Consider the following 25,089-nt stretch of genomic DNA (forward strand, 5'->3'; position numbering starts at 1 on the left):
GAATACACTCTATGATTTATTGAGATATTGCACGAAAAGTTTCTCAATTGAGTCTTTTGCGGTAAAATAAAAAGCAGCTATAGCTAAAAAAGTATTTGTTTTAAGCAGTTTTCATATAAAACTAAAAATTTTTTATATGAAATAAAATAATATAATATTTAATATAAAACCTATTTCATGTTCGAGATAGACAACTGGGGTCCTTTCCAGAAAATATTTTTTTAATTAGTAAGAAAATTCTTCCATTTATCCTATTTTCATGAGTCTCGAAGCTGATTTCTCATAATTGAAATTAAGATTAATGAATCATGAGAACCCAACCTCTGTAAATATTAAAAGTACAATGTTTGATGTTGTGACCAAGTTTAATCTCCTTGTAAGGATTAGTAATCGCTGACTTTTTATATAAAATTCCTTACGTTAATAACACATATCGAAAGCTGCTGTTTACTACTCCCAAAATTTGCCTTCCCCACCTATAAATCTTCGATCTTTCGATGTATGACTCAATTTCCATTAAACTCTCGCTCGTCTTGATACAACATGTTGGCAGCATTTCCGCTTGTGCCAACGCCAACGCTTTTCTAATGGCCGATTTTTATTTGTCCATATATAATTTGATGTTCAGAACCATAAAACATTTAATAAATGTTGCGTCTAGACAATGTAACTGCCATCAAATGGCAACTAAATGGATTTTGAGCACGAAATCGAAAAAAGGGCAGCACAAAAACACATGCCACAGGAGCACTTGAATAAGGACATCGCAGCAACAATAACATTCACTAGAACAATGCGAAGGCGGCGGCCTGTCAAACACAACTCCTCACACGCACACACATGCGGCATGATGAAGTGTTTTCTGCATTGTTTTCTCTCTATTTTTTTTTTAAATCAACTGATACAATAGAAAGAGATAAAGAGAGAGCGACAGAGAGAGAGGGCGACAGTTTCACTATGCCAACATGGGAAACTGCATATGTATTTCCCCCTAAGGGAGCTGTTGCTTATTTTGGGGCTGCTGCTGCAGACAGCTACCCAAATGGAGAAAGCCCCAAAAAAAAAAACTGATATGCTGAAAATTAAAAACAGATCAAAGGAAGATGCTGCAGCGAGCAACATGAGAGCACTTCCGGCCGGCGCGGCTCTACAAAATTATGACCGAAAAAAGACTTTTTCCAAAAAAGGACCACTGCGCCAAAGGAAGTGTATAAAAAATATATATGCATATATACATACCGACAAATAGAGAACTGACGTTGGGTAAATCAAAACTTTTGTGCATGAAATGAAAACAAATGATGGATATTTGGAGTACTCACTTGGCGTTGGCGTTCGCATTGCTGTTGGCCAAGCTCTGCAGCGGCAACGGCTGCGGCAGAGGGCGGTTGCCAATGAGGATGTTGCCGACGCTGACGCCGACGCCGCCGCCGCCGCCTCCAACTCCACCTCCGCCGTTGCTGTTAAAAAAGTCATCAATCACGCGTCGGGGCTGGCGCTTGGAGGGTACGCGCGTAAAGGCGGGCGGCGCGCGTCCGGCGGCAAGTGCATCCTTCTCCATTTGCTTGTCCGTACGACTTTGGTTGTGGGTTGGTTGGGTTGGGTCAGACATGCGATTGTTGGGCAACATAAAAGTAGGCATGAAGGCGTCCAGAAAATATTAACAAAAATAAGCAACAGAAAAATAAAAACAATAATAGTACAAGATGCTCATGGTTGGTAATAATGAACAGTGAACCATAAAAAGGTTGTAAAAAACTTTCGTTTGTTTCACAAATTAAAAACGCTGGTCGAGCCTGACGAGCCTGCCGAGCGCTCGTAAAAAGTGCGCCAGAGCCGGCGCCCCAAAACTTTTGGCCAACCACCCTGGCGGGCAAATAGTTTCGCTGTGTAACGCTTAGCCACGTGAACTCGATTTGGACCAAGTTCGTAGCGGCCAAGTGCAAGAAAGTTTCGCCCAGCAAATGACCCAGCCGCAGTCACCGCAAATGGCTGTCATAAACATGAACCTGGACATGGTCAAAACGGGGGCCAGACCTAAGTCCCTGCCACATTCGTCATGCACAATTGCCTTGCATTTGCCGGCGGCTCAGGCTGAGTTTCTGGCTTCGGCTTCGGCTTTGGCTCCGACACCGACTCCAGCTCCGGCTAAAGCTTGGAGGCATTTCACAGAAAGTCATTAGTGGGCTTTGCGCTCGACTTGAGTTTGTCGGACTGCCTGCAGATCCGACATTTTTATTGGACTTCCAATTAGCTGGGCAGTCGAGTTGGTGTAAACTTGATCTATGTGTGTGCAGCCATGTGGTTGCCTGTATTAGAGATGCCACGACTTCTGCTGAACCAGTTCAAATGAACTACATGAACCCGAATTCTTAACAAATCCGGTAAGGGTGTAGTTCATTCCATTGGTGAACTAGTTTATTTAGCCCAGCACTGAATTGTGCTTGCCTTTAATGATCTAATCACACGAGCTGCCCATTCGCAATAGGATTTGGAGTGCTTGGTTACATTTTAATTGGCTGCACTTTTTGGAACGCTGCAAATTGGCTAATAAATTGGACAAAAGCGCACAAGCTGTGCATCTTGGTTATGGCTCCAGCCTGCGTTTAATAACATTATTTCAATGCCAAAAAGCATTCGCACACAAACACAGCCATCACCCACTCGAATGTGGTTATACTTCCGGCAGATTTGGCTGCACACTTGAAGCACCTCTTGGAGCTGGTGCCAGCTGTGGGGAGGTACTCGTACTCACCTGTGTCTGAAGCGGGAGCCCAGTTGAAACAAATCCGCTGCGTGTGACTGGGAATTGGGCAACGGCGCAACGCGCACCTGTCTAAAGAACGCATGATGCTCCACGCAGCATCTCCACAAATGTTTGCACGCCGATTTGCGTGGAGTTTCGAAGCCATAAGTGCTGAGCTCATTCTGTGAAGAAGGCAAGGATAGAACAGCGCAAGTGTGATAAGCACTAAGTCAAGTCACGACGATGACTACGACGATGACGAGGACGATGACGAGGACGATGACGAGGGCGGAGACGAAGACGTGTACCGACAAAAGATGCAGTTGCCAAGTAAAGGCAAATTGAGTGAATGAATGCCCGGCTGAATTCTGGGCCGCGGCAAACTTTCCTCTTGCCAATGTAAAGTGTGAATTCTTGGCCAAAAAATATCACCGACAAAAAAGAGATGGAAAATGGTAAAGTTTCGCTTTTGTGTGCGTCAACTGCGGAAAAGTTTTTTGATTATCAAAGCGTTAGCACCAAAAAGTGTTCAAGTTAGAAAAACTGCCAAGGAGCTGAGAGCAAGAGCTATCTGCTATCAGCAACCAGCTACCAGCTACTTGTTGTCTAACGAGTGCTTCAGCTTCTGCCACTTGAGGACGTTGACAGCCAAAAAGTTGTCACACAACGAAAAAAAATGGCAACACTGCGAAATGCTTGTAAAAAGACAATGTTTTTCCTGCACTGAAACTTGAATACACTGCGAGGCAAAAAAATACTTATTTTAAACAGAATATTCCAATACTTTTCATAAACTTAATATTTAGAGAATAAAAAATATATTTAATAAGAGCACATCTTGAATATGTACCAAGTATTTGAATATCTAAATTCTTGCCGGTGAACATTTAACATTGTTGGCTATTAATCTTATTGAAATTAAATAAAATATACTATAAAATCTTTTCTTACTGCAAGAAGTATTTAGTTACTGGCATTAAAGTTCAATTCTACAACTACATTTGAAGCCTTTCTTTTTGCGATCTTTATATAAAATCACAAGCTTAAGCTCTGTGAGAATTCAACCTCACTGTCTTCTGAAAAGTAACACTTTCGAGAGATGCCCCGACAAACTTTAGGTCGAACAAAATGTCAGATGATACCCTTTCTACAAGGAACATTAAAAACTTGAAGCGAACAATAGAAAACGAACAGCAAATTGTAAGAAGCACTCGACAGCGAAATATTTATGGTTAGGAGCAAATACTTCGTTGTCGCCTTCTTCGTCGTCGTCGTCGTCGTCTTTCGTAAATTTACATTTTTATCGCTTATCCTGAGCATAAAATAGCGTCCTTTATAATAAACTTTGGCAATGCGCGGCCAATAGTAATGAGCCACCGTCGTCTTGTTGCGCAGCACGACAATCCCGCTAGGCGTCAGGCCCAGAAAGTACTCGACACTGTCTTCGCCCTGGAAAACAAAAAGAAAATAGAATCGAGAATGAGCTAAGTTCGAGCTGAAGTGAGAGTTAGAGACTTTTTGGGGAACAAAGGAGAGCCTTTGTTTAAGCTCAAAGTTTTTGGCTATTGCCAAAAAATGTGTTAACAAGAGAGAAAAGTTTTGGCCAGCCTGGCCTATTAGCAGTTGTGCGACGCCTTATGGCCCGTCCGTGTTAACCCACTCGGCCCGCCCTGCACATAAAGCAAAAAACACAAAAAAAGAAAATAAATGTAATTTTAGCTGTTAATTAAATTAAAAAGCTAAGGGAGCGCAAGGCGCCGCAAACAGGACTGAACGGAGAGGCGAGCAGTCTTGGCTGGCAACTGGCGCCGCGATAGTCAATGATTTGTGTCTATAAACAAACAGAAGTAGACGGGAACACACATACCACAGGCATGTGGAGTACAAGGGTTTACAGCGTTGCCCCATTCCCCGCTCTCACACACACCCCCCCACACATACACACATTCATGGTGCGTATACAAACACAGCTGGTGATTTATTGAGGTTTGATATCAAAGTAAAGGGCAATAAAAAATGCAAATGAAGTGCCAACTTACGCAGCACAAAAGCGGCTACGACATACGAAACGACGGACGGACGGATTGAGGGGGGTGGTGGATATCGGGTTAGTCTGGACTGGAGACAGACCAGCCGTGTCTACCATGGGGTTGTGGGGGCGTGGGGTAATCATTGCGTTGGTCCCCAGAAATGTGTGTGAGCAAATGATTTATAATATTTGCCATGAAATGAAATTAAACTTTGCATTCGCCCTGACCCCTTTTATGGCTGGCTGCTTGCAGGGCAGCCGAGGCAGTGAACCAAGCTCCATGCTGTGGTTGCTGTTTGGTTCTAAAAGGGGATGAAGGGCGGAATGGGCACAACATATGTGTTCTTACCAGCACGGGATGCAAGTCAACGCCATACATGTCATGCCATTTGACTTTGTCCAAATAGTTCAGCTCCGCGCTGGATGGCGACATGCCCTTCAGCTGTTGATGCAGCTCCGAAACGCGGGTTTCCAGCTCGCTGCTCTGGTTGGGCAGCAGGCGAAACTCCGAGACGTAGCCCTTTGAATGGCGTCGCTGATCATAGTCACCCAATTCGGCTGAAGAGATGAAAGATTCACTTTTAGCTAACGCCTGCAGTTTGACTCTGGTTTTACTTACATTGCACCACAAAGGCGCCCAGCTCGGCGGCCAGCTCAAAGGCCACGGGCAGACGGCCCTGTAGCACATCCTGTTTGACTTGCAAAAAAAGTTGATATCTGTCAAATAAATAAAAGTGAACAAATTTAATTATTTGTCTCCATGAGCACAGTAACAGCAGCAACGATCTGTGGAGGCAGCTAACAAGTTCGTAAACAATTCGCCGCATAAAATTATTTGGATACGACTTTGATGTTTGGCCTAAACACACACAAAACGCAACTCCCAAACAAACTGTTTGCTTTGGCCGACAAAATCATTTAACAAATAAACAACAAGCCAGAGTGTTCGACTAGGCAATACCCTGCTAAAGGCAGAAGTATCCAAACAGAATTTTATACACTTTGGTTTACATACATAAAAGGAAATGGAATATGAACTGAATGTTATACATTTTGGTTTACATAAATAAAAGGATTTGAAATAGCATAATACAACTTTTTATAGATTTGAAATATTTCTAGTTTAGATAGTATATTTTTTAAAAAGAGACAGACAGACCACTATGGCTTGATCGAAATAATTATAACTATGATAGAAGTAACTATTGCTGGACAAATCTCCATTCTTCTATCTGTCACATACCTTATGAGAACCTTAATATGCCCCACTGCAGCTATTGTAACAAGGACAACAACATTGAAGAGGTTGTCACATATTTCCACAACATATTTGCAGCAAGTTGGAGTTGATGGGTTGTTTACTTAGTAAGTAATCCATTCTGATATCTATCAATCCTGTGCTTTGCTGCATTATATCATATGTATCAATATTGTGAACAAACTCATTTTAAGTATCCTTTATCCTAAAGCATATCGGTGGCACTTGAAGCACAATGTGCCACATGCAACATGCCGTCAAAGTCAATTGCCGTTTATTGTGTGCCGCAGACTTTGTATAGCTAAAATAACAAAATGGTCTCTCTCTCTGCACTTCAGTAATATTCAGCGATATAGCCAACTGCTGCTGCGTTATAAGTGCATTTCATTTCAGTGCATTTAACTGCATTTCACTGGATTTATATGCGCCAATATTAGCGCAGCCGTTGGCAGTCCGCCCGCGCGAGTTTTGATGATGTTTGGCCAGCGATTGGCATCCGCAACATTTCCGCCCCACCCGCTGCCCCAACTCTTATTGCACTCAAACAGTCTCCCTGGCGTCCAGTCGCCACCCGCACTTGGTGACGATTATGGCGGCTACGTGTCGTCGTATTAAGCGCAAATATTTGCACACACCAAATGCTTGATGAATGCAGCTAACTGCATAGCTAAAGCACGACACATAAGAGTGCTGTAGACCATACTGGCTGCCAGCCCAATTATCCTTTGGAGCTTTCGCAATTTCCCGCACCGTGACGATTGCCATTTTTATACCCTCTTGATATAAAAGGCCTCGAATAGGGTATACAAATTGTTTGTACATATATGCAACAGACAGGACTACATATATTTGCCACTGAAGAATGTATGCGCTATATGCATATATCCTTGATCTGTCAAGAGTTATCTATGCTTGGATTTATTATAATATGCCTTATTAATGATAGGTCTATAATATACCATATCTGTATCTCCAAAAGCTCAACATGAGTAAGTAATAATTCCAAAACCTTTGCCAGAACCTATTATTTGTATAGAAAATTACTTAAATATTTAAATTATCTACTAATGTAGTGGAGGGTATATCCTAGCATATCATTGTGGTATTAAGCATTCTTTCCAATTTATTTTGCTTGATATGCATACTGTGCATAAATGCATTAAAAACATTATTTCACCATCCATTAGTTGTCTGCCCTCTGTAGAGGGTCCTCTGGCCGTCAACTCGTTTAATTTGTTGGTTATTGAATTGTGAGTGTGTGGCAATTAATAAATTGAATTCGTTTAATAAAATGCGAAAAATTTAATTGTTAAAGTCTTAAATAATGCGAAAAATGAAACCGAGCTGAGTAATTCACTTAATGCATTTTATGAAGTTCAATTAAAAACAACAAAATTAATGCACTTTGAGTTTAATTTGTTTAATATGATGATTAATCTTACCTCGTAATTTCCTCGAGCAACTTGCATGGATCGGCGGCATAGAATTTGACACCGAAATACAAATCATATGGATCCGATTTGGGTTTCAGTTGGCGAGAGATGCGTGACGCTGGATCCAGCCAGTGCTGTAAAACGGCCCAAAGAAAGGAAATAGAAAAATAAATTTCAAAATGATAAAATGGCGAACACACACACACACACACACACACACGACGTATAAGTGTGTGCGCCAGCTTGTTGGCGTTGACAGGTGAGCCCATGTGGCCGTTTTTATGGACTCACATAAAAGCAGGCGCACACGGAGCACACGCAGGCACTAATGTGCGTGTGGCAAGTGGCATAAAAGTGAATTTCAATGAAAGGCCAAGGCGACGCGCGCCCCTTGCCGGCTGGCCTGTCTGAAAGCGAAATTATATAATTTGGCCTGCAGGCGTGGGCGTCTCGCCGGCTGCGTCAAAGGCTCAAAGAGTTTGGCCGAGCTCGACTTTTTGTTTTCCTTTCTTGACGCCCCTCAATGCGCCTCAATGAATTTCAATGAAAACGAAAATGAATTTCAAAAACCAATATGTTTGCACAGCAACAGGAACGGCAATGGCACAGGAGGAGCAGGATACGCCAGTCAGTTGCCATATCCTGTGCCCAGGACGCCAACCCTGCCGCCACTTACCGTTTGATTCTCATCGTCTATATAGCGTATGCCAAAGTATGAAGTCTCGATTAAATTGAGCCTGGCAAAAACGACATCCAGCAGCGCTTGGCCCGGCAAATCATCCTGAAAATAGACAAGAAAATCGTTGTTAAAAGGCTGTGTTGCAGCATAGAGATAAAGAGAAGCCGCTGATAGCAAAAGGGAGAGAGAGTGATAGAGAAAGAGAGAGAGATGGAGCAAAGAAAACGTTGGCCAGGCAAGGCGCTGGCAATATCTATTCAATGGCAAAGCAAGCACTCAAAACCTTGAAACACTGAAACACTGACAAACTGTTGAGCCATTGAATGGCCACAGCCATTGCCCAGTTGCCTTCGTCCTGTCGTTCTGCGTCCTGCTGTTCCGTTCTGCCCTTGCTGCTATCTTCCTGCTTGGCTGCGTCCGGCCAACAAAAGTGAAAACTTGCCGGCGACAATTATTCAATTGGAAAATTGCGCCTTTATTTTTTGTTGATAAAAAAATGTGCGCTAAATGCCACGCCTTGGCCCAGACAGCGGCCCAGACTGCGCCCCCTTCCTTTCAACAGTTGTTGGCCATCGAAACATTTTTTGTTGTTGTTGTTGTTGATTTAATTTAATTCGTGTGCGGGCAGCAAACGCTTTAAAAAGCCAATTTTTGTTTTTGGCTTTCGACTGGCGCCAATAATAAATTGAGTTGATTCCCTAAGGGCGTTCGGGCCCATTCGTTCGGGCACAGCTGCAACCGCAAAGCAGCCAAACTATGGGCCAGGAGGCGCACCATTGTTAACCACAAAATGCCACACAGACACACGCATTCCACATGCCACATGGCTGCTTCTTCATTGTCTGCCGCAGCTGGCGCTCAGCATGCTTGATTTTTGGCGCTGACCAGACACTACCAGGGCACTCCAGATCTCCATCAGGTCCCTCTCTGACTTCTGGGGCAGCTACATTTTTTTGCTGCGATTTTTTGTTTTGCCTGTATGCGGTAGGCGGGGCGTGGGGCGGGCTAGGTATGTCGACCGCTGCCATGTTTTATTTATAGTATTTTTGGCTTCACCAAACATCCCCTGGTGGCCAGTGAGATGCTCGCATCCTGCATGCATCCTTTTTGTGTTGGGAATGTTTTATTGTTGTTGCGTCATAAACTTAATGGCTGCCAAGTGTGAACAAGCCGAAGCCGTGTCTACCATTGGCAGCGCCCTTTGAATTTATGTTAAACCTTTTGCTGACCAGCAAAAGGACAAGCAAACTCAACAGATCTGAGGCTACACAAAAATGAACTGCTGAATACGATTGTAAGCTGTCATTTGGGAATTGAGAGCCCAAGAAAATACGCTTGCTTGGCGATAATCTGTATATGACAGCACGCCCAGCAATTTTAAAGCCCAAGCAGTAGTTGACCTCTTGTATAAAATCCCATTGTTGCCATAAACCATATACATTTTGTTGATAATACTCAGAAACTAATTGTCAAATGAATGACGGCCATAACGAGGATAACCGAAGCACACAGATGACACATTGACAATGACAGCTGCTAATCTCATAATGGCATGTCCTGTAAAATTGCATTAGAGATACGAGAGTACGTGTAAGACAGGACATTGCACAGGCGAGCACATTAAACAATGACTCGTAAAATGTTCAACTACAACAGCAGCGAGACATGTCCTTGTTCTTGCTTTCAACTTGCAACTTGCAACTGCTGTCGCCCGTTGCCTGCCTTCTGCTGCCTGTTGCTGCATTGTTGTCAGTGCTTTTACGTAAGGACATAAGTAGAAAAGTGCATTTTAAAAATGCATAAGCTTCATGAGTGTTCGTGAAATGGTTGGCTGCCATTTACTTGGAAAGTGAGTTTCCATAGCTACGAAAAGTTGCCAACTCTTTCTCGTAAATAGAATACTTAATATACCAATGTAATCTCTTGTAATAGCTTGCCACCTTTTAAAATAAAAATGCTTTATGAGCTAATGTGTACGTCAGCAACGATTTAAATTTAATATGCTGTTTGCTTAACGTAAGCTCGAGCACTTGCCTCTAGCTTAAGACTTCGTTTTGAAATCCCATTTTAGTATTTATGATATTTATGAGTATACACAATATAAACTCTTAAGGAGAATGTGGCTTATATTTTGTGTGCAATAAATTAATCATTTAAATTTCATAAAACCATGTAAGTTCATTTCCAAATCATGATAAAGTGATTTTGTATGGATCAATATATAATTGAATTGAATTTTGTATCTTCTTTGTACATCTTAGATGTTTTGCCTAAAATTTTTTAATATACTTCAGAGAGAGAGAGGAGGAGAGTGTAGACTTGATGTCACTCGACTCCCAGGCTTCTAATGTCTACCGTACTTCTAGAGACCTCTACATTTTAGGAACGAAATGAAATCCCTAAAGTAATTTTTAATACACTCAGTGTATATATACCTTACAGTCCAAATGTTTTTATAGCAAACTTTGAGTCCCTTAACCATCCTTTAAGGCCCATCAATACCAAAAACCAACTTGAAACTAATATAGACCATTCGCTCCGATCCTAATGAACTACGCTTCATGCATGCCTAAAAGCCTTTAACAAACTTATGGCTTAAAATCAACGTAACATGTAAAGGCCGCAATGGCTAGCAATTAATCACAAACTCGGCGCAAGTCCGGAAAAACTTGTGCATTTAGGTCCCAAAATGTTTGGCCAAGCTGTCTGGCAGGCAGAAAGGCTGCCAGGCAGGGCGGAGCCCACCCTTGTCTCTGGTTATTGGTTCTGGCCCGTAAGTCACTTGGTTGCCGGGTTCAATAAATTACGTTCGCCTTGCTGAGAATCAATGATGTATACAAGTCTGGGGCATCAAAGGCTGCCAAGAGTGGTGATTTTTAGATGAGCCATCAGCCAGGGCGATGATTATGTTGATGCTAATGATGATTAGGTCTTTGGCTTAAATGTCTTAATCAAATTATGCTTACTTTGATGTTTCTGGAGTAGCTGTTTGCGACTGATGGCAAATTCAACGCCATTGCCATAGCCAGCAGGAAAACCCACTTAATGAGCTTACATTTTTAGCCACACCCACTCATCTCCAGTGGTTCACATTGAACGACCACTCCAAATGCCCCACATACTGAAGTTGTCTGTATTTTTACCAAGCACTTTTCTTGTCAGCTGTCGGCAAAGAACTTTTGCCATGCAACTTAATTAGTGAGCGGCAAGTGGAAAACAAGAAAATACACCACATGCACGTGTGTGTCTCGAATTTGCCACACACCACTCGATTCGTGCTGCCTGCTATCTGAAGGCAACGGAGGCGACACTTTCTGCAACTCCTCCAACCAACCCGCCTAAATCCCAGCAGCGTCTTTTGGGTAACTTAATCAACGCCATTGCCGCAAAAACTTTGGCTACGTGACTAACCCACTTTTCCACGACTACGGAATTGCGTGAAAAACTGAATCACAATATGAATTTCAATCTGGGCACTGAAGTGCAACATCTTTGAATTTAACATAATTAACACATAGTTTACGTTCTCCATGTGCAGCCGCGGATTTTCATCCAGCGCAACTTTGTGCACAATTTGCCATTCGCTGCAGCTTATTTGCTTCGGTCTGACAGCTCGAATCCATACCAAAAAAAAAAAAAAATAGCTCGTTACAGCTCTAATATTAAGCTGAAATCTGAGCTCTGAAAATGTAGCTGTATCTGAATCCATGTAGCTGCATCTGTGTGTTTGTATCTTTAGCCGCTTTCGCAGTCTTCCCCAAATGCATTGTGCGTTTAATTGCGCTGCTTGGCTTAAACGTGCGCTGACCTTTGACAACGACACACACACACACACATTCGTTTGTGTTTATAACGGCATTATGAGTTTTAAGCTGCTGCGAGCAAACAAAGCCAAAGCAAAAGCAAAAATGAAAATATAAAAAAAGCAACGCAGTCGCTTGCAATGTCAGAGACAAAACGGCGACAAGTAGAAGAGAGAAGAGGAAGAGGAAGACCAATGGCAGCTACATCGTGTCGCAGTCGTCGACATCGTCAACGTTATGCACAAAACAAGCCGGAGCCAAAATGCTTAAAACAGATTTATGTCCATGCCGCCTCGGCTCCGGGCACCGCCACGCCCCGCCTTGCCCCACGGCACATACCAATCGAGGCTGAAACGTTGATGCTGGCGCATCTTCACCTAACTGAAAACACATTCAACAAACGAGATTTGCGTAATTCCTGCAGCTCAGTCAAGGTTCGTCTCGGCTTACTGTTTGTCGGTTTGTTCCCGCTGTCGAGAGATGCCTCAACATTTTGCATACTCTTATTGAAATGGGGCAACTCATGCGCAGTCGTCTACTTGGTAACATCATGTGTCTAATATTCTTTTTTTATTTATTCTTATTGTTGCAAATCTCTTAAAAGCTATCTTTGCTTTTATTTTTCTCGTGATAGTTTACTATTTGAAATTTGTCCGGCTGATAAATATTTGATTAGAAATTAGAAATGCAGTGTTGCCACCTTGCAATGCATTCGAAATACTTTTTTCTTATTCCATTAGAGTGTAGACAAGACAAGTTAGCTTATATTCCTGTTAAAGTTGGCAATTCCTGCAATCTTAGCTCGAGTTTATTGTTGTTTTCCAATTAAGCTTTTCAAATTTACCAGGCAGTTTGTGCAGCTAATAAATAATTGATTATAATTTAGATAGGCGGTGTTGCCAATTTGCAAATAATTCTTGGACAATATTTTAAAGAAACATATTTTTACCTGGCCTCTCCTTCACTAACTATCTGCGCTTGCTAAATACTATTTTTTCAACTTTTTTTCAAGGGCAACTAAGTTTCAGTTTCCCATTTGCCTTCTAGTTATTTTTTACGCTTTCAGATCTTAGAGGCTTGCTGTCTGCTTACGGGAGTTTTACTTCGCATGCCACGCCAGGCACATTGCCTGACAATGCAGCATGCGGATGGCCTTAGCATCAGTTCAGCTTGCAATAGTACACACATATGCCATACGAATGCAATATGAGTTAAGAGCACACTCATTCGTCCATTCTCTAGCGGCACTTTTTGCTTTCTAGGCTATGTCAGTTGTTGGTTGTCAGTTGTTGGTTGTCAGTTGTCGGTCGTCGGTTGCTGTTCGTTGGCCCCGTTGACATTTTGCGCATCTTTTTGGCTTTGGCACTGAGAAAGCTGCCACAGCCTCAGCTCATTTGTGGTTCGGGCAATCAATGTGCACATGTGTGTGTGTATCTGTGTGTGCAGAGCTACCTATGTATCTTTGTGTCTGGCCAGCCCGTTTGCTGTTTGTTCTGTGAAATATTGCACATGCAACTGTACAACTGTTCAACTTGTCGGCTGCTTTCCGGCATGGAAAGCAAGAGCTACAACTTCCGCTGCTGTCGAGACGCCGTCAACGCCTCGACTGGCGGCATCTCACCTGCATCACTTGCATTTTCCACACGCAAAACGTTGCGAGTGCAGAGACGCAGCAGACAGCAGAAATGTTGGATATCATTGTTTGACTCGCTGGCTGGTTGGCAAATATTTTGCGCTTATCCTCGCACATCAAAAGAAGAATAGAGAGAAGAAAAAAAACATGGGTCCATGGCGCGGACTCACCTTGAATTTCTTTGGCGTTTTACTTGTTGGCTTGTGCGCCATTCAAACGCTTGGATAAACAAACGGCACACAGAGATACCGACAGAGACATAGGGCGCAAAAAGTCTAGAAGTGGTCTTTATTGGTCTCGTCTGGTCCAGTCCATGCTGGAGACCAGACCATACACAGCACAGCTTAGCACAGCTCAAACCCGACCCGATCAGACCACCAAGTGAGTGAGTTATCTGATGGCCGTCATGTGCCCCCGCTGCTGTCCCCGCTGCTGCTTCTGCTCCTTCAAGCTGGCTGTTTGTCTTTCTATCCGTCGTATTTCTCTGTATTTGCGTTTAAAGTTTTTTGATTGAATTGTTGCAAATTGTTTGCAAATCTATTTCGATTCTGTTGCCGGCCACGGCCCCCATCGAACAATTGCTTTTTGTCTTGTCTGGAGGCTTTGCGGCCAGCCACGCAGATACTCGTATCTGACTACGTACTATATGTATTCAAATACAAAGACTCGTAACCAACAAACCGACATGACACTGAGTTATGGTTCTGACAGCTGCAAAAAACCCCAGCGACTGCCACAAAATTCATGCCGAGGCTTTTTAGCCAGCCAGTTCTGTATTTTACTTTTTTATTTTGTCTGTTAGATAATCCTATTAGCAACCAAAGCGCAACTTTAGCAACAGATAAAGTAATTACTCCCAAACCCCAAAAGATACTGCGCTGAGTTTTGCCAAAAGGTAAAAAGGTTCAACTTTCGGGCTCAACCTTTTTATTAATTGCACCCTTTTTATACACTTGCCAAAAAGGGTATATGGCCGACTATAATAAACGAGTCTCTTTTGAGGCATTTATTTTACTAACAAATCAAGTCTATTGATGGAACTTGCAGGAAGCTTTTCGATATCATAATCGATCAAAATTACAGGTTTGGTAGAAGGTGTTAGGTATAAAAAATTAAGGGAATTTAAAATTCGTTCTTATATCAAACTGTTTTTACCTTTTTTGCGATTTCTACCCTTTTTCAATATCAGTTGACAGGCTAAATCAATGAACTGTCATTAGGAAAACGGCCGATTTTCATTTACCATTTACCAGGGAAATGTTGTCTTTAAGCTCTTTTACAGGTGTGGGTGTGGCAAAAATCTAGCTGGCAGCATTTATTTAGCTATTAAGTACGCTTCATGGGTTTTCCTTATTTTCATTATCAATTTAAAAGCGCGCAGGCCGAGCTGTAAAAAAGCTTTTAACTTAATTATGTTGGCCATAAACTGCAGGTTTATTTGGCCAGCTTGGCGTGTGAACGCTTGGAATGAAGCCAGTCTAATTAAATGTCCCCCGAGGCATAAAGTCTATGCCGTGGTCAAAACAGTATATACATACATACACACACACAAACACAAGTGTATCTAGATACGTACGTATCTCACAGATACCATTTTGTCTACCCGCTGCAGCGAGCTGCCTTGTGCTGAAGTGTTTGCTCGTGAAATACTTGAAGAAATCATTTCTGTCCATTTCGGCTTTGTCATTGTGGCCAGTTTAAAGTGTGTTGAATGATTTACATAAATTCTGAAAAGGCCATGCGGCGAGCAGCCTGTATTGACAGAATTAAGCGCTAGCCAAACAGAAACCCACACAGCACACACACAACCACAATGCTCTGAGTGTTTCATTTTTAACCGTTAAAATATAATTATATATAACCTTATATAACAACAAACAGCGACTCGGCGCGAGCACTTGAAGTTATGCGGCTTGGGCCGCGAATTGTTTCTTCTGGGCCCTGGCCAGATGTCATTAGCATGTAAGCATGATAAATGACCGAAATGTGCGCGCGCAGCCTGCGCTTATATGGCCCCAAGAAATGTTGTCTGGACTGCTCTACGAGCGGCATGTCTTGGCATGAAGTCGTCAGAAACCATTTGTCACAGTTTTGCCAGGTTTTTGGGAGCTGAGCTTTAAAGCCGCACCGCGGCTGGGCAGCTCCATTACTTAGCCATTGTCATGGCTTTAGGTTTATTATTCCTTTCGGTTAAATTTCAATTGTGTGCCAAACAAAACAAAATAATGTTGCTAGGAATTTGTTAGACAAGCTGAATTATTGCGGTTTCTCTGGATTCTGTACTTTTATAAAACTTATATGTTATGTTATAAAGTTGGATGTTTAAATCAATTTTAATTCATTTCTGTGTATCTCTTCCTAACAACATTCCGAGTCAGCTGAATAGCAAGCAAAAATGTCCGATTAATTAAAAATGATGAGGCAAGAAACAGACTGCGAGCACTCTAATGGTTTATGTTTACATGCAACATCGACATCGACATCATTTCCAACGGTTGCTACATACATCATAAATTAAGGTATTCGATATCTGTAGACATGTTTTTTGAATCATGGCCACAGTCGTAGTTATCCCATTTATGTGTACATGTGTGTGTGTGTGTGTGTGTGTGTTTGTTTTTTTTTGTTTGTAGCCTTCTCATCTTGCACACATAGCAAAAATCAATCATACGCAACGTGCGCTCTGCTCGTCATGGCAATGAAATATCGATTACGACACGTTGTCGAGGCAGTCGCACAACATTGACTGATGTCGCGGATGTGCCTATCTGTATCTGTATCTTGTTGTTGTTGTTGCTGTTAGTCTGATAAAAGCAGCAACAGCAGTTTACCAGTTCGTCGCAATGAAATGCAAAACGAGTCAACCGCAAGCTACTGGCTGCCGCAACAGTAACTGCCCCCTGCTCTCCACCGTTTCATTAACACAACTGCAGTCGTGCAATGGCGACTTTAAGTGCGTGCTCTTAGTGCCATCGGCAGCCGTCAAACGCGGCGCAGACAACAACGCCGCAGCTGCAGCAGCAGTCGACATAGTTGCCACATTGACAGACAGCTGGGACAAGTGCACGCGTAAATAAAATTACGTTACAACAAGCCGGCCACACGCATTTCCATACCCCAACCAACAGCACTTTAAGGGGTATATAACAAAATCCAATGAAGATACAAATCAATGACTTTTTTTAAGCATTCCTTAAAGCTGAACTAGTTAACAGTTGATACAGTTTTTAAGATCTAAAGGCGTTTCAAAACTTTACAAAGACTGGCATCCAACTACTCTATACAATTTTGTAGAGTATCTAATAGTTGGGTCTTTACTAATTAAAATGGCAGCTATTTTTTTTCACTGCTTTGCATATCTCGTCAAGCCGCAGCACTTTGTGCCGCGTAATTTCATTCATGGTTGATTTTTTGGTATTTTGTCGGCGAGCCTTTTATCAATCATGCGGCTGACATGGTACGTGAGCCTCTCGGCCAATAATTACATGCGATAAGTTGCCCGAGTGCAGGCCAGAGACAAATGTGTGCCCCGCCACTGGCCCCCACCCCCCCTATTTGCAATTTCTGTCCCTGTTGCCAGTTTAAACTCATTAATAATGACCCGAGGCGTGCGCCGCGCCGCGCTGCGCCGACAACGACAACGACGACGATAGCGACGACTGCCAGTGGTTGTCCGCCCAGGTTGCCATTGTCAAATTGTGGGACACGCCCACAACACAACGCCTGAATCGTAACACATGTCTAATGCGCAATTTATGCTAGCCAACAGGCAGGCAGCCAGGCAGCCAGCCAGCCAGCCAGTTAGTTAGGGGGTGAGTAGGGGGCCTAGGCAAAGTCGCTTTGAGTAGCTTAGAGCCGCTTGTTTTCAGTCGATTTGGTGGCTTACTGCGGTGGATTGTGGATCTACTTGTGGTGGATTGTATTTAAGACTTGTTGAGGCTGGCAAGTGCATGTGGTTGTAAAATTATTATAAATGTCTTGTTGATGAGCTGCGATTATTAACGTTTACGTGCTTCAATTCTGTAGCAGCAACAGTTGAAGCAGTTGAAGCAGCCGCAGCAGCAGATTCAGTAAAAACTTTAAGCATGCAACATGCAACTTGGCAGCTCAACGCGACGCCAAGTGTCATTAGTCAGTTCCAAGAATTGCTAACTAGCCTGTCGTTCCATTGGCCTGCTCGATCAATCAGGACTGAACTGGAACACTATGCCGTGGGCGCCTCACCGATCAACCGCTCTGATTATGCAGATACACGTAAGTATCTTTATGCTCAGGCCGAGACTGGTGTATCTGCAGGCATATAATTAACCGGCAGGCCTCTCAAGTCACACTGCTCATTATGTCCCAGACCCCACAGGCAACCTTGATGACATGCATTTGCATAAGATATATGTATAAGTATGCTTATCATGTCACATTGTGTTCCACTTATCTGAGGTGGCACAGAGCACTTGGTTGGGAATTGACAAAAGGTTATTTCATTAAAAAGAAGATAATTCATTAAAAATTAAAAACAATATAGTGGCATACCCTTACACATTTTCTTATAGGTGGCCTGGTCTTTGACTGCATCTCAAAAAGCCTATGAAAATATAGTCAATACCTACAGTTTCTAGGGTTTTTCTTCAGTTGTAATACATTTCAGAAACTATATAAAAGCAGTTCTTTAATGATTTTACAAAAATATTTGGGCAGTCCCTTAAAAATATTGTTTGCTGTAATGAAACAGGGACTTAAATTATTTTTGCAAAATTTAATTAAAGCAGATAACTTTTAGTATTTTGTAACCACAATTCATGTCAGTCGTTTTTTGTTTTGTCTACTTTTATTTGATATTTAATTTTATGTTATTTTAATACTATGCTCTCAATTTGTCTTTATCTGATTTCTGTTTGTACAAATAGCCCGCATTTGCGGCTGGACTTGTAATCAACAAATATTTTTAATTATAAGACAGCGTCAAATTTATGCCTCAGCCAATGGCCATGGGCAACGTTTGTGATTTCTTGGGCATTTTATATAGTTATTTATGCTGCATGCTTGAATGAAATTTTGCAAAGCTTTGCTGAAATCGGAGCCCAAAAACCATGCCACACACACACACACACAAACACACCCGCACACACGCATACACATGAGAAAATAACAACTATTTATTTGATTTGTCCGCACAATGATGCCAACTATGAGATGGCGTGCAGCATCAGCAGAATTTTCCAAGCGACATAGACAGACAAAAGGCGACAACGATGAGGCAGCTCGGAGCTCTCATCTCTTAGTTCTTGTCGTCGCTGACGACCCATTTAATTTGGCAAACGTGCGCAGTTTTAAAGCAGGGGGCATGGCAACCACAGTCTCTGGCAGTGTGGCAGCAACAGCAGCAGCAGGCGACGTGTGAATGATGACACTTTGCATGTTTGCCAAGTCACAGGCTGCGGCTCAGGCTCTGCACTAAATATTGATGAGGGTGCCAGGCGATGGGCGCCAAGGGTTGGGTTGGGGTTGAGGTTGAGCCATATGACGGTTAGCATATGGCAAGCACGTGCAAAGTATGCAACACTTTTTGTCAATTGACATAAATCACAGGCCATGTGAAGCAGCGGAGCAGCAGAGTTTGCGCGTGTGTGTAGTTTTCGGATATTCGTGTCGTTGTCATTTGCCGTACTTGACGCTGCTTATGTGGCTAATGTTGACACCAAAGGGTGTCATTTGTGGCACCCACTTACCTTGATTTCGTGTATAAAGTCGGTTTCATCCAGCAAGTTAATGCGCACGGACATTATTCGCGAAGGTCGGCACAGGCAATTCATATTGTGGCCGTTTCTTTGTTTGTTTTTGTCACCTCTTTGAAATTTAAGCAAATTGCGTATGCGCCGCGTCGTCATACAATATTGTCAGCATTTTTCGCGTGAGAGCCACAAGAGCTGCAAGTAAAGATGGAGATAAATATACAGATATAGTAAGTGTGACTGTGAGTTGTATAGAAAGTGGCAATTAAACTGTGCACATAATTAATAAATAGTTGTTATGTGTTTGCTATCATTCTATCATTCGAGTCGCTGTATGCTGGCTGCAATTAGCCAGCTGTAAACGGGTTTTGCTTTGAGATACACCTTTAGATAGAAGAGGAACCGCTGAGCTGAGCCACTGGCATGTCAACGCAAGCAACTGGCGCAGGAGTCTTGTTTTAATAACTCTTTTTGGCTTTGGCTTGTGTTAAAGCTGTTGGCACTTATCTATGCCGCAGATCGCGGCAACATCATCAGCAACAGCAGCAACTACAACGACAGAAACCACAGGACTGGCAATGACAAACCAACTGTCAGCAGTCGCCGCTCCCCAGTCGAGTATTATCATTATAATTTTATAATTGCGGTTGTTGCCAGCGATAAGTTTAATATGCACGAGGCAGCTACAACAACAACAACAATAGCAGCAACAGCAACAAAAACAAAAACAGCAACAAAGTCACTTAAGCGGATTAGTTAAAGGTCGCTTCTGTGAGTGTTACTCCTGACCCCCCCCCCCTCGCTCATCTTTACTGTTGCCTAAAAGCAGATTATGTCATTAGAGATACTTATAGTATACATAGAAAATGAAGCAGCGCCAGCAGCAAATGCGCTTGTGCTTTAAGCTCTTGGCAATTTTGGGGATTGCAACTAAATTAAGCCGCTGGTATATAAGAACACATTTAATATTCGAAATATGATGTTAATTTAATTTAGATTTACATAACTCAACCATTATAAAGGCAATATATACATAAGCTTAAATAAAGAAAATATTAAAAAAAAATTTCATTATTACCATTAAAGATTTAAGGTTTGTTTAAGCTGGCAATCTCCTAGGTGGCCTTATTTATATATATAATATATAAACTGACGCCTGATAATATCTCTATGTGCTTAAGTTAAAGTTCTCAAGCTGGTTTTGGGGACTGTGGGACTACTCTTATATTGTATTTATTAACTCTGCAGTGATTTTTAATATGAACAGTTTATATATATTCTGTGGGAACAAAGTGTTGTATAAATATTAACTAATGACAACCGAAAGCTATGTGATTTGCCCGATTTTGCACTTAGTGAAAATTGTAAGAAAACAGACTAACAAATAATTTTTTCAGATCTGTTTGTAAAAATTCGACCATACAAATGTTGCTCCTTTTGAGATTTATGCTATGTTGCGCTTTGAGGCGGCTTCAAATCTAGCTGACAGCCTTTTGTGGCAGCGTCTGTTGCAACTACAAAATAATTAGTGTACATTTCGCATAATGAAAAGCAACGGCGAAAGGGGCAACAAGCACATAAAAAAGAAGAGCGGCAAGAGGCAGCAAGTCATGTTAACATTTCACACATTTCACATGACAGCCAACTGCAAGCTGGAGAAGAGCTTCAGCTGGAGGTCTCTTGCTTTGCATAGAGCGGCGAGGTACGGCTTAGCTTTTGCTGATGATAGTTGCGGCTATGAGATTTGCATGGCCTTTGCTTAGGATTTCAATAGTTGCCGTTGCCTCTGCCTCTGCCGTTGCCGTTGCCGTTGCCCGCTGATAGAGTTGTTGTATTCAAGCGCGCACAGCTGGCACATTTCACAGGCGGCGCTCACACTCAAGGCGCTCATTACGCTAATGAAATATGATGCCTAATTAATGGAAAGTCGGTTGACTGACTGTCAGACAAACTGACATGTGTCAGACAAGTGTCTTTAACTTGGTCACTCTGTCAACGGGAGCATAGCAACAGCGGCAACATGCCTCAATTAAAATTTATAAGTGTATGCATGTTTTTTTCATGAGGCATATATATATATTTATGTGAATGACAGTCACTATGAATGGTGCTGCATGCAATTTTAATTGCATTCAAACGCGGACAAACGGCAGTTCGTTCAACTTCACAACAGAGACGCTGCGTGCACCACCCGCAACAACAACAACGACAACAACAACGAGAAGTAGCAACATGCCACAGCGCGGCACTTGCAGCCGCACAGCGGAAATTACAATTTTCATTTGTGAATCGCGTTTTTATGACAATATTTTTACAAATTGTGCATACTTTAATGCTCAGTTATTTATGCGTATTGAAATTTTAAATATACTGCAGAGAAATATACCCAATATATACCATAAAAATATTTATAGCTCACAAATCGATGCGTTAGCCACAGCAACCACTAAAGCTAAGCCCAAAAGTTGAAGACATGTGATAAATATGACATTGATCGGTTTTTGAGCGGGTACACCCCACCCTCTATCCGTCATCCCTCCGCCTAACAAGGCACTAAGAAAATTTATAGCTTCGGCATATTTATAGCGTCATATCTTTAGGCCTGGTCTTATGCACAACAGGACATCATCAGGAGCAGCCAGCGACGACACCCTCATAATTTCTTTTGCCTTCAAATTTATCACCAGTGAGCAAAGTGTTCAGGGGGCGGTGCGGGTATATATGTGTGTGTGTGTGGGGCGTGATTTTTTGGGCACACCAAGAAAAAGTTGGCTTGATTTGTGATAAAGTGCGTGTGTGGCATTGGCCAACCAGAACGGCCAAAGCGAACATTGCGGCCTGATCGACCGAACCATTGCGAAATCTGTCTATTTATCAGGCAAGCAGCAAAACCCAAACTTTGCTTTCAATTTCAGGCGGATTATACTACAGTCTCTCGCACTAGCGTTTGGATTTATTATTAATAAGTACCCAGACACAAATACACACACACAGGCACATATTTATGGTACAGTCATAAGGTCGACTCCTTGCCTGACTGCATCCCATTTTCTCTTTTTATTTTTTTGCTGCTTGCTGACGGGCGTATCAATAACTGAAAATGTCTCAAACAGCATTTTGTCATATTTCAATGAATGCCACGCCTCCGTTCCGCCCAACCCACCTAAATGTGGGGCCACATTTGATGTTTGCGGAAGTAACACCGAAAAGTAAAGCAAACAAACTTTTAGCACATGCCCATACATTCATGCATTCATCCTCCTCCAGCTAGCTACAGGAAGCTGCTGCGTAGCTGGCGTCTCAGTGCTCCAGTTCTTTTGGTCTGTTGCCGGGCTAAACGAAATTATTTATTACTTTTGGCGCAAATGGCGGTCTGTGCTGTTGCTGTTGTTTATGTTGTTGTTGTTGTTTGCGTGGAGACTGCTGGTAATGATGATGAAAAACGTGAAAGCATCGAAAAGTGCAAATGGCTAAAGGTAAACTGTGTGCTGTAAAAGGCAGAAGGATTGCTCGGCGAGCGCCACATCCCACATCCCTCATACCGGCTAAATGATGATTAAATGGGCTGCTGCCTGAGTTTTGAGGGGAGGCTCTCTGACACATTTTGTCGAGCAGTGATTTACCTTTTTCTCTTACTTTTTTCCACATTTCACTTTTATTTTTTGCTCTTTCTAGATTTGACTATGAAGCTGAGCTGTGGCATTGGCACTCAAATGAGCTGGAAAATGAAATGAGCTTTGGGATTTATTTGGTTAGACTTCTTCTTAAATAACTGAGAGCTAATGATGTTCGATTTTCAGAAGACAGATCCCAACCAATGGCAAGCAACATAATTAAGTTCTCAGAATCGTACACACAATTTAATAAAACATTAAAGAGTTTATTGCCAAATTGAAGAAATGCCCAGTCAGCCACCAGATATGCGTCAATAAAATAATTTAATACGCCGAATGCCGCTATATTTCCTTATGCCCGGAACAATTATGTTCAAGCATTTACACACATGTGTCCAGTGTGTGTTCGTGTGTCTGGTGCACATAGCCACAGCCACAGCTACAGCAGCAGTCGGCTGGCGGCCACAGGCGAGCATAAATTTTGCAGCAACAACAACAGCAACAATTGCTGCCACAAAGGCAATATCATATGCGAGTGTGCCGCACAAAAGAGGTGTATGGAAGGGCGGGAGCAGCAACAGCAGGCGGCAGGTTGCATACCTCGGGCATTTGCAGCAATTAACACGGTCGACGGCGTGCCTTGGCGCCCACTTGTGCCTGCCAAGCAATTTCTTCTCCACTTTTTTTTTTTTTTTTTGGCACGTAATGAGCCAGGACGACTGCCCGAGCTGGCTCTAATTGCATTGACGCGTTCGCTTTGGCATGACATTGAGTATGTCAGAGCCTTCTCCTCGCACCCCTCTTTGCTGCCTAGCAGCCACACCAGCCACATGGTGGGAATTGAGTTGCAGTTAATTATATCCAGTTGGCATTTCGATGATTTTAATGATTTGTAGCGGTTTCCAGGCAAATATTTTACTTATTTGGCTTGTGTCTTGACCAGGCTGAGACATGCCCTCTCACTCTCGCCCTCGCTCTCTCTCTCTTTCTGTCTCTAGGGAATTTACCGGCAGCAACCAACAAGCGTCGAGTGCAATGACACACAAGATCTTGTGCCGTGTGCTCTATGAGTATTTATTTACAGTTGTCGACGTCGTTGACGACAGCAGCGACATGTGTGTATATATGTCTGTATGTGTGTAAGTGTGTGCGTTAATATTTAAGCGGCTACATGGGAACTTGTTAACACCAACCAAGCCAACAACAACAACAACAACATCAGTACAACCAGCCGCTCGGGCCAGACAGCTCAAGGGAGTTACGGGGGTACTGCAGCCTCTGCTGCTGCTGCCTTTGGTGCTGCTGGATGCAGGAAGCTGCTGGCTGGTCTGGCCTGGGTCTGGGGCTGGGGCTGGGCCACGTGAGTGATTGTCAAGTGGTTGACGCTGCAGACAAATGAAATTCGCTTAAAGTGCGCCGCAGTTGCCGCGGCTGACGCGACGGCAGCCACGTCTAGGACAACTTGACTTGCCCCTACGTCTGTGAGGGGGTGTGACTACCAGGCTGCCAGGTTGCCAGGCTGCCAGCTTGTCGTTGGTTTTTTCATGGCCTGCAAACGACGGCTTGCCCACGGACATTTCATATTGAGCGTTGTAGGCGTGACTAGCACTTTTAGAGACAGTGTCGAATATGTTCTAAATTTTCATTAAAATTGCCAATAAAATTAGCTTAGCTAAAAATATTCATAATTTTTGATGGAATAGATATGTGCATTCCTTTTATATATTGTTAAGGGAAGAACTTAACACGATGCCCTAATTCTTCTTTTAGGCCGTTTCATAGTCGTGTGAGACACACTCTTATCTTCTATATCACTCGGATATTCAATGAAAGAACTTAACAATTAGTTATTTGTGTAATTGGCATATTTTCCAGGGCATTTCATAGTCACGCACTCGCGCTTATGACCTTCTGTGTGATGCTGTGGCAAGGAAGGCAACAGCCATCAACGTTGCTGCCCCCGCTGCAAGTTTGTGACTTGCATTACGTGCATTTTTATAGAAAATCTTTTTTTTTTGCTGCTTTAGTAGGTTGGGCGCAGGGGCGTGGGCAAAGGGTGCTTGGCAGCATGTGAAACTGTAAAATAGAATCAGCTCATTCGTCTTGTTGCGGAAAATGCATTTTATTTTCTATTTGGCATGGCACATGCGTGAAAATTACTTTAT

General features: G+C 42.6%; 1 protein-coding gene across 5 annotated transcripts in view; it reads right to left on the reverse strand.

The window, feature by feature from the left end:
- LOC135435944 (band 4.1-like protein 4A) overlaps positions 1 to 25,089 on the reverse strand; it is a 62,874-nt gene that overhangs the window by 13,989 nt on the left and 23,796 nt on the right. For all 5 annotated transcript variants that reach the window (XM_064693232.1, XM_064693231.1, XM_064693230.1 and 2 more), the window contains exons 2-9: positions 19,308 to 19,505; positions 8,143 to 8,247; positions 7,476 to 7,600; positions 5,395 to 5,492; positions 5,125 to 5,333; positions 4,043 to 4,195; positions 2,756 to 2,928; positions 1,323 to 1,577 (exon numbers count right to left, since the gene is read on the reverse strand). In XM_064693232.1, the coding sequence (XP_064549302.1) occupies positions 1,323 to 1,577; positions 2,756 to 2,928; positions 4,043 to 4,195; positions 5,125 to 5,333; positions 5,395 to 5,492; positions 7,476 to 7,600; positions 8,143 to 8,247; positions 19,308 to 19,466 (1,277 nt within the window). In that variant the 5' untranslated portion in view covers positions 19,467 to 19,505. The remainder of the gene's footprint in view (positions 1 to 1,322; positions 1,578 to 2,755; positions 2,929 to 4,042; positions 4,196 to 5,124; positions 5,334 to 5,394; positions 5,493 to 7,475; positions 7,601 to 8,142; positions 8,248 to 19,307; positions 19,506 to 25,089) is intronic.

Source organism: Drosophila montana, unplaced genomic scaffold (assembly GCF_035044405.1).
Source record: "Drosophila montana isolate Dmon_TW-CO22-7 unplaced genomic scaffold, ASM3504440v1 contig_3733_1, whole genome shotgun sequence".
In the NCBI taxonomy this organism is placed as follows: Eukaryota; Metazoa; Arthropoda; class Insecta; order Diptera; family Drosophilidae; genus Drosophila; species Drosophila montana.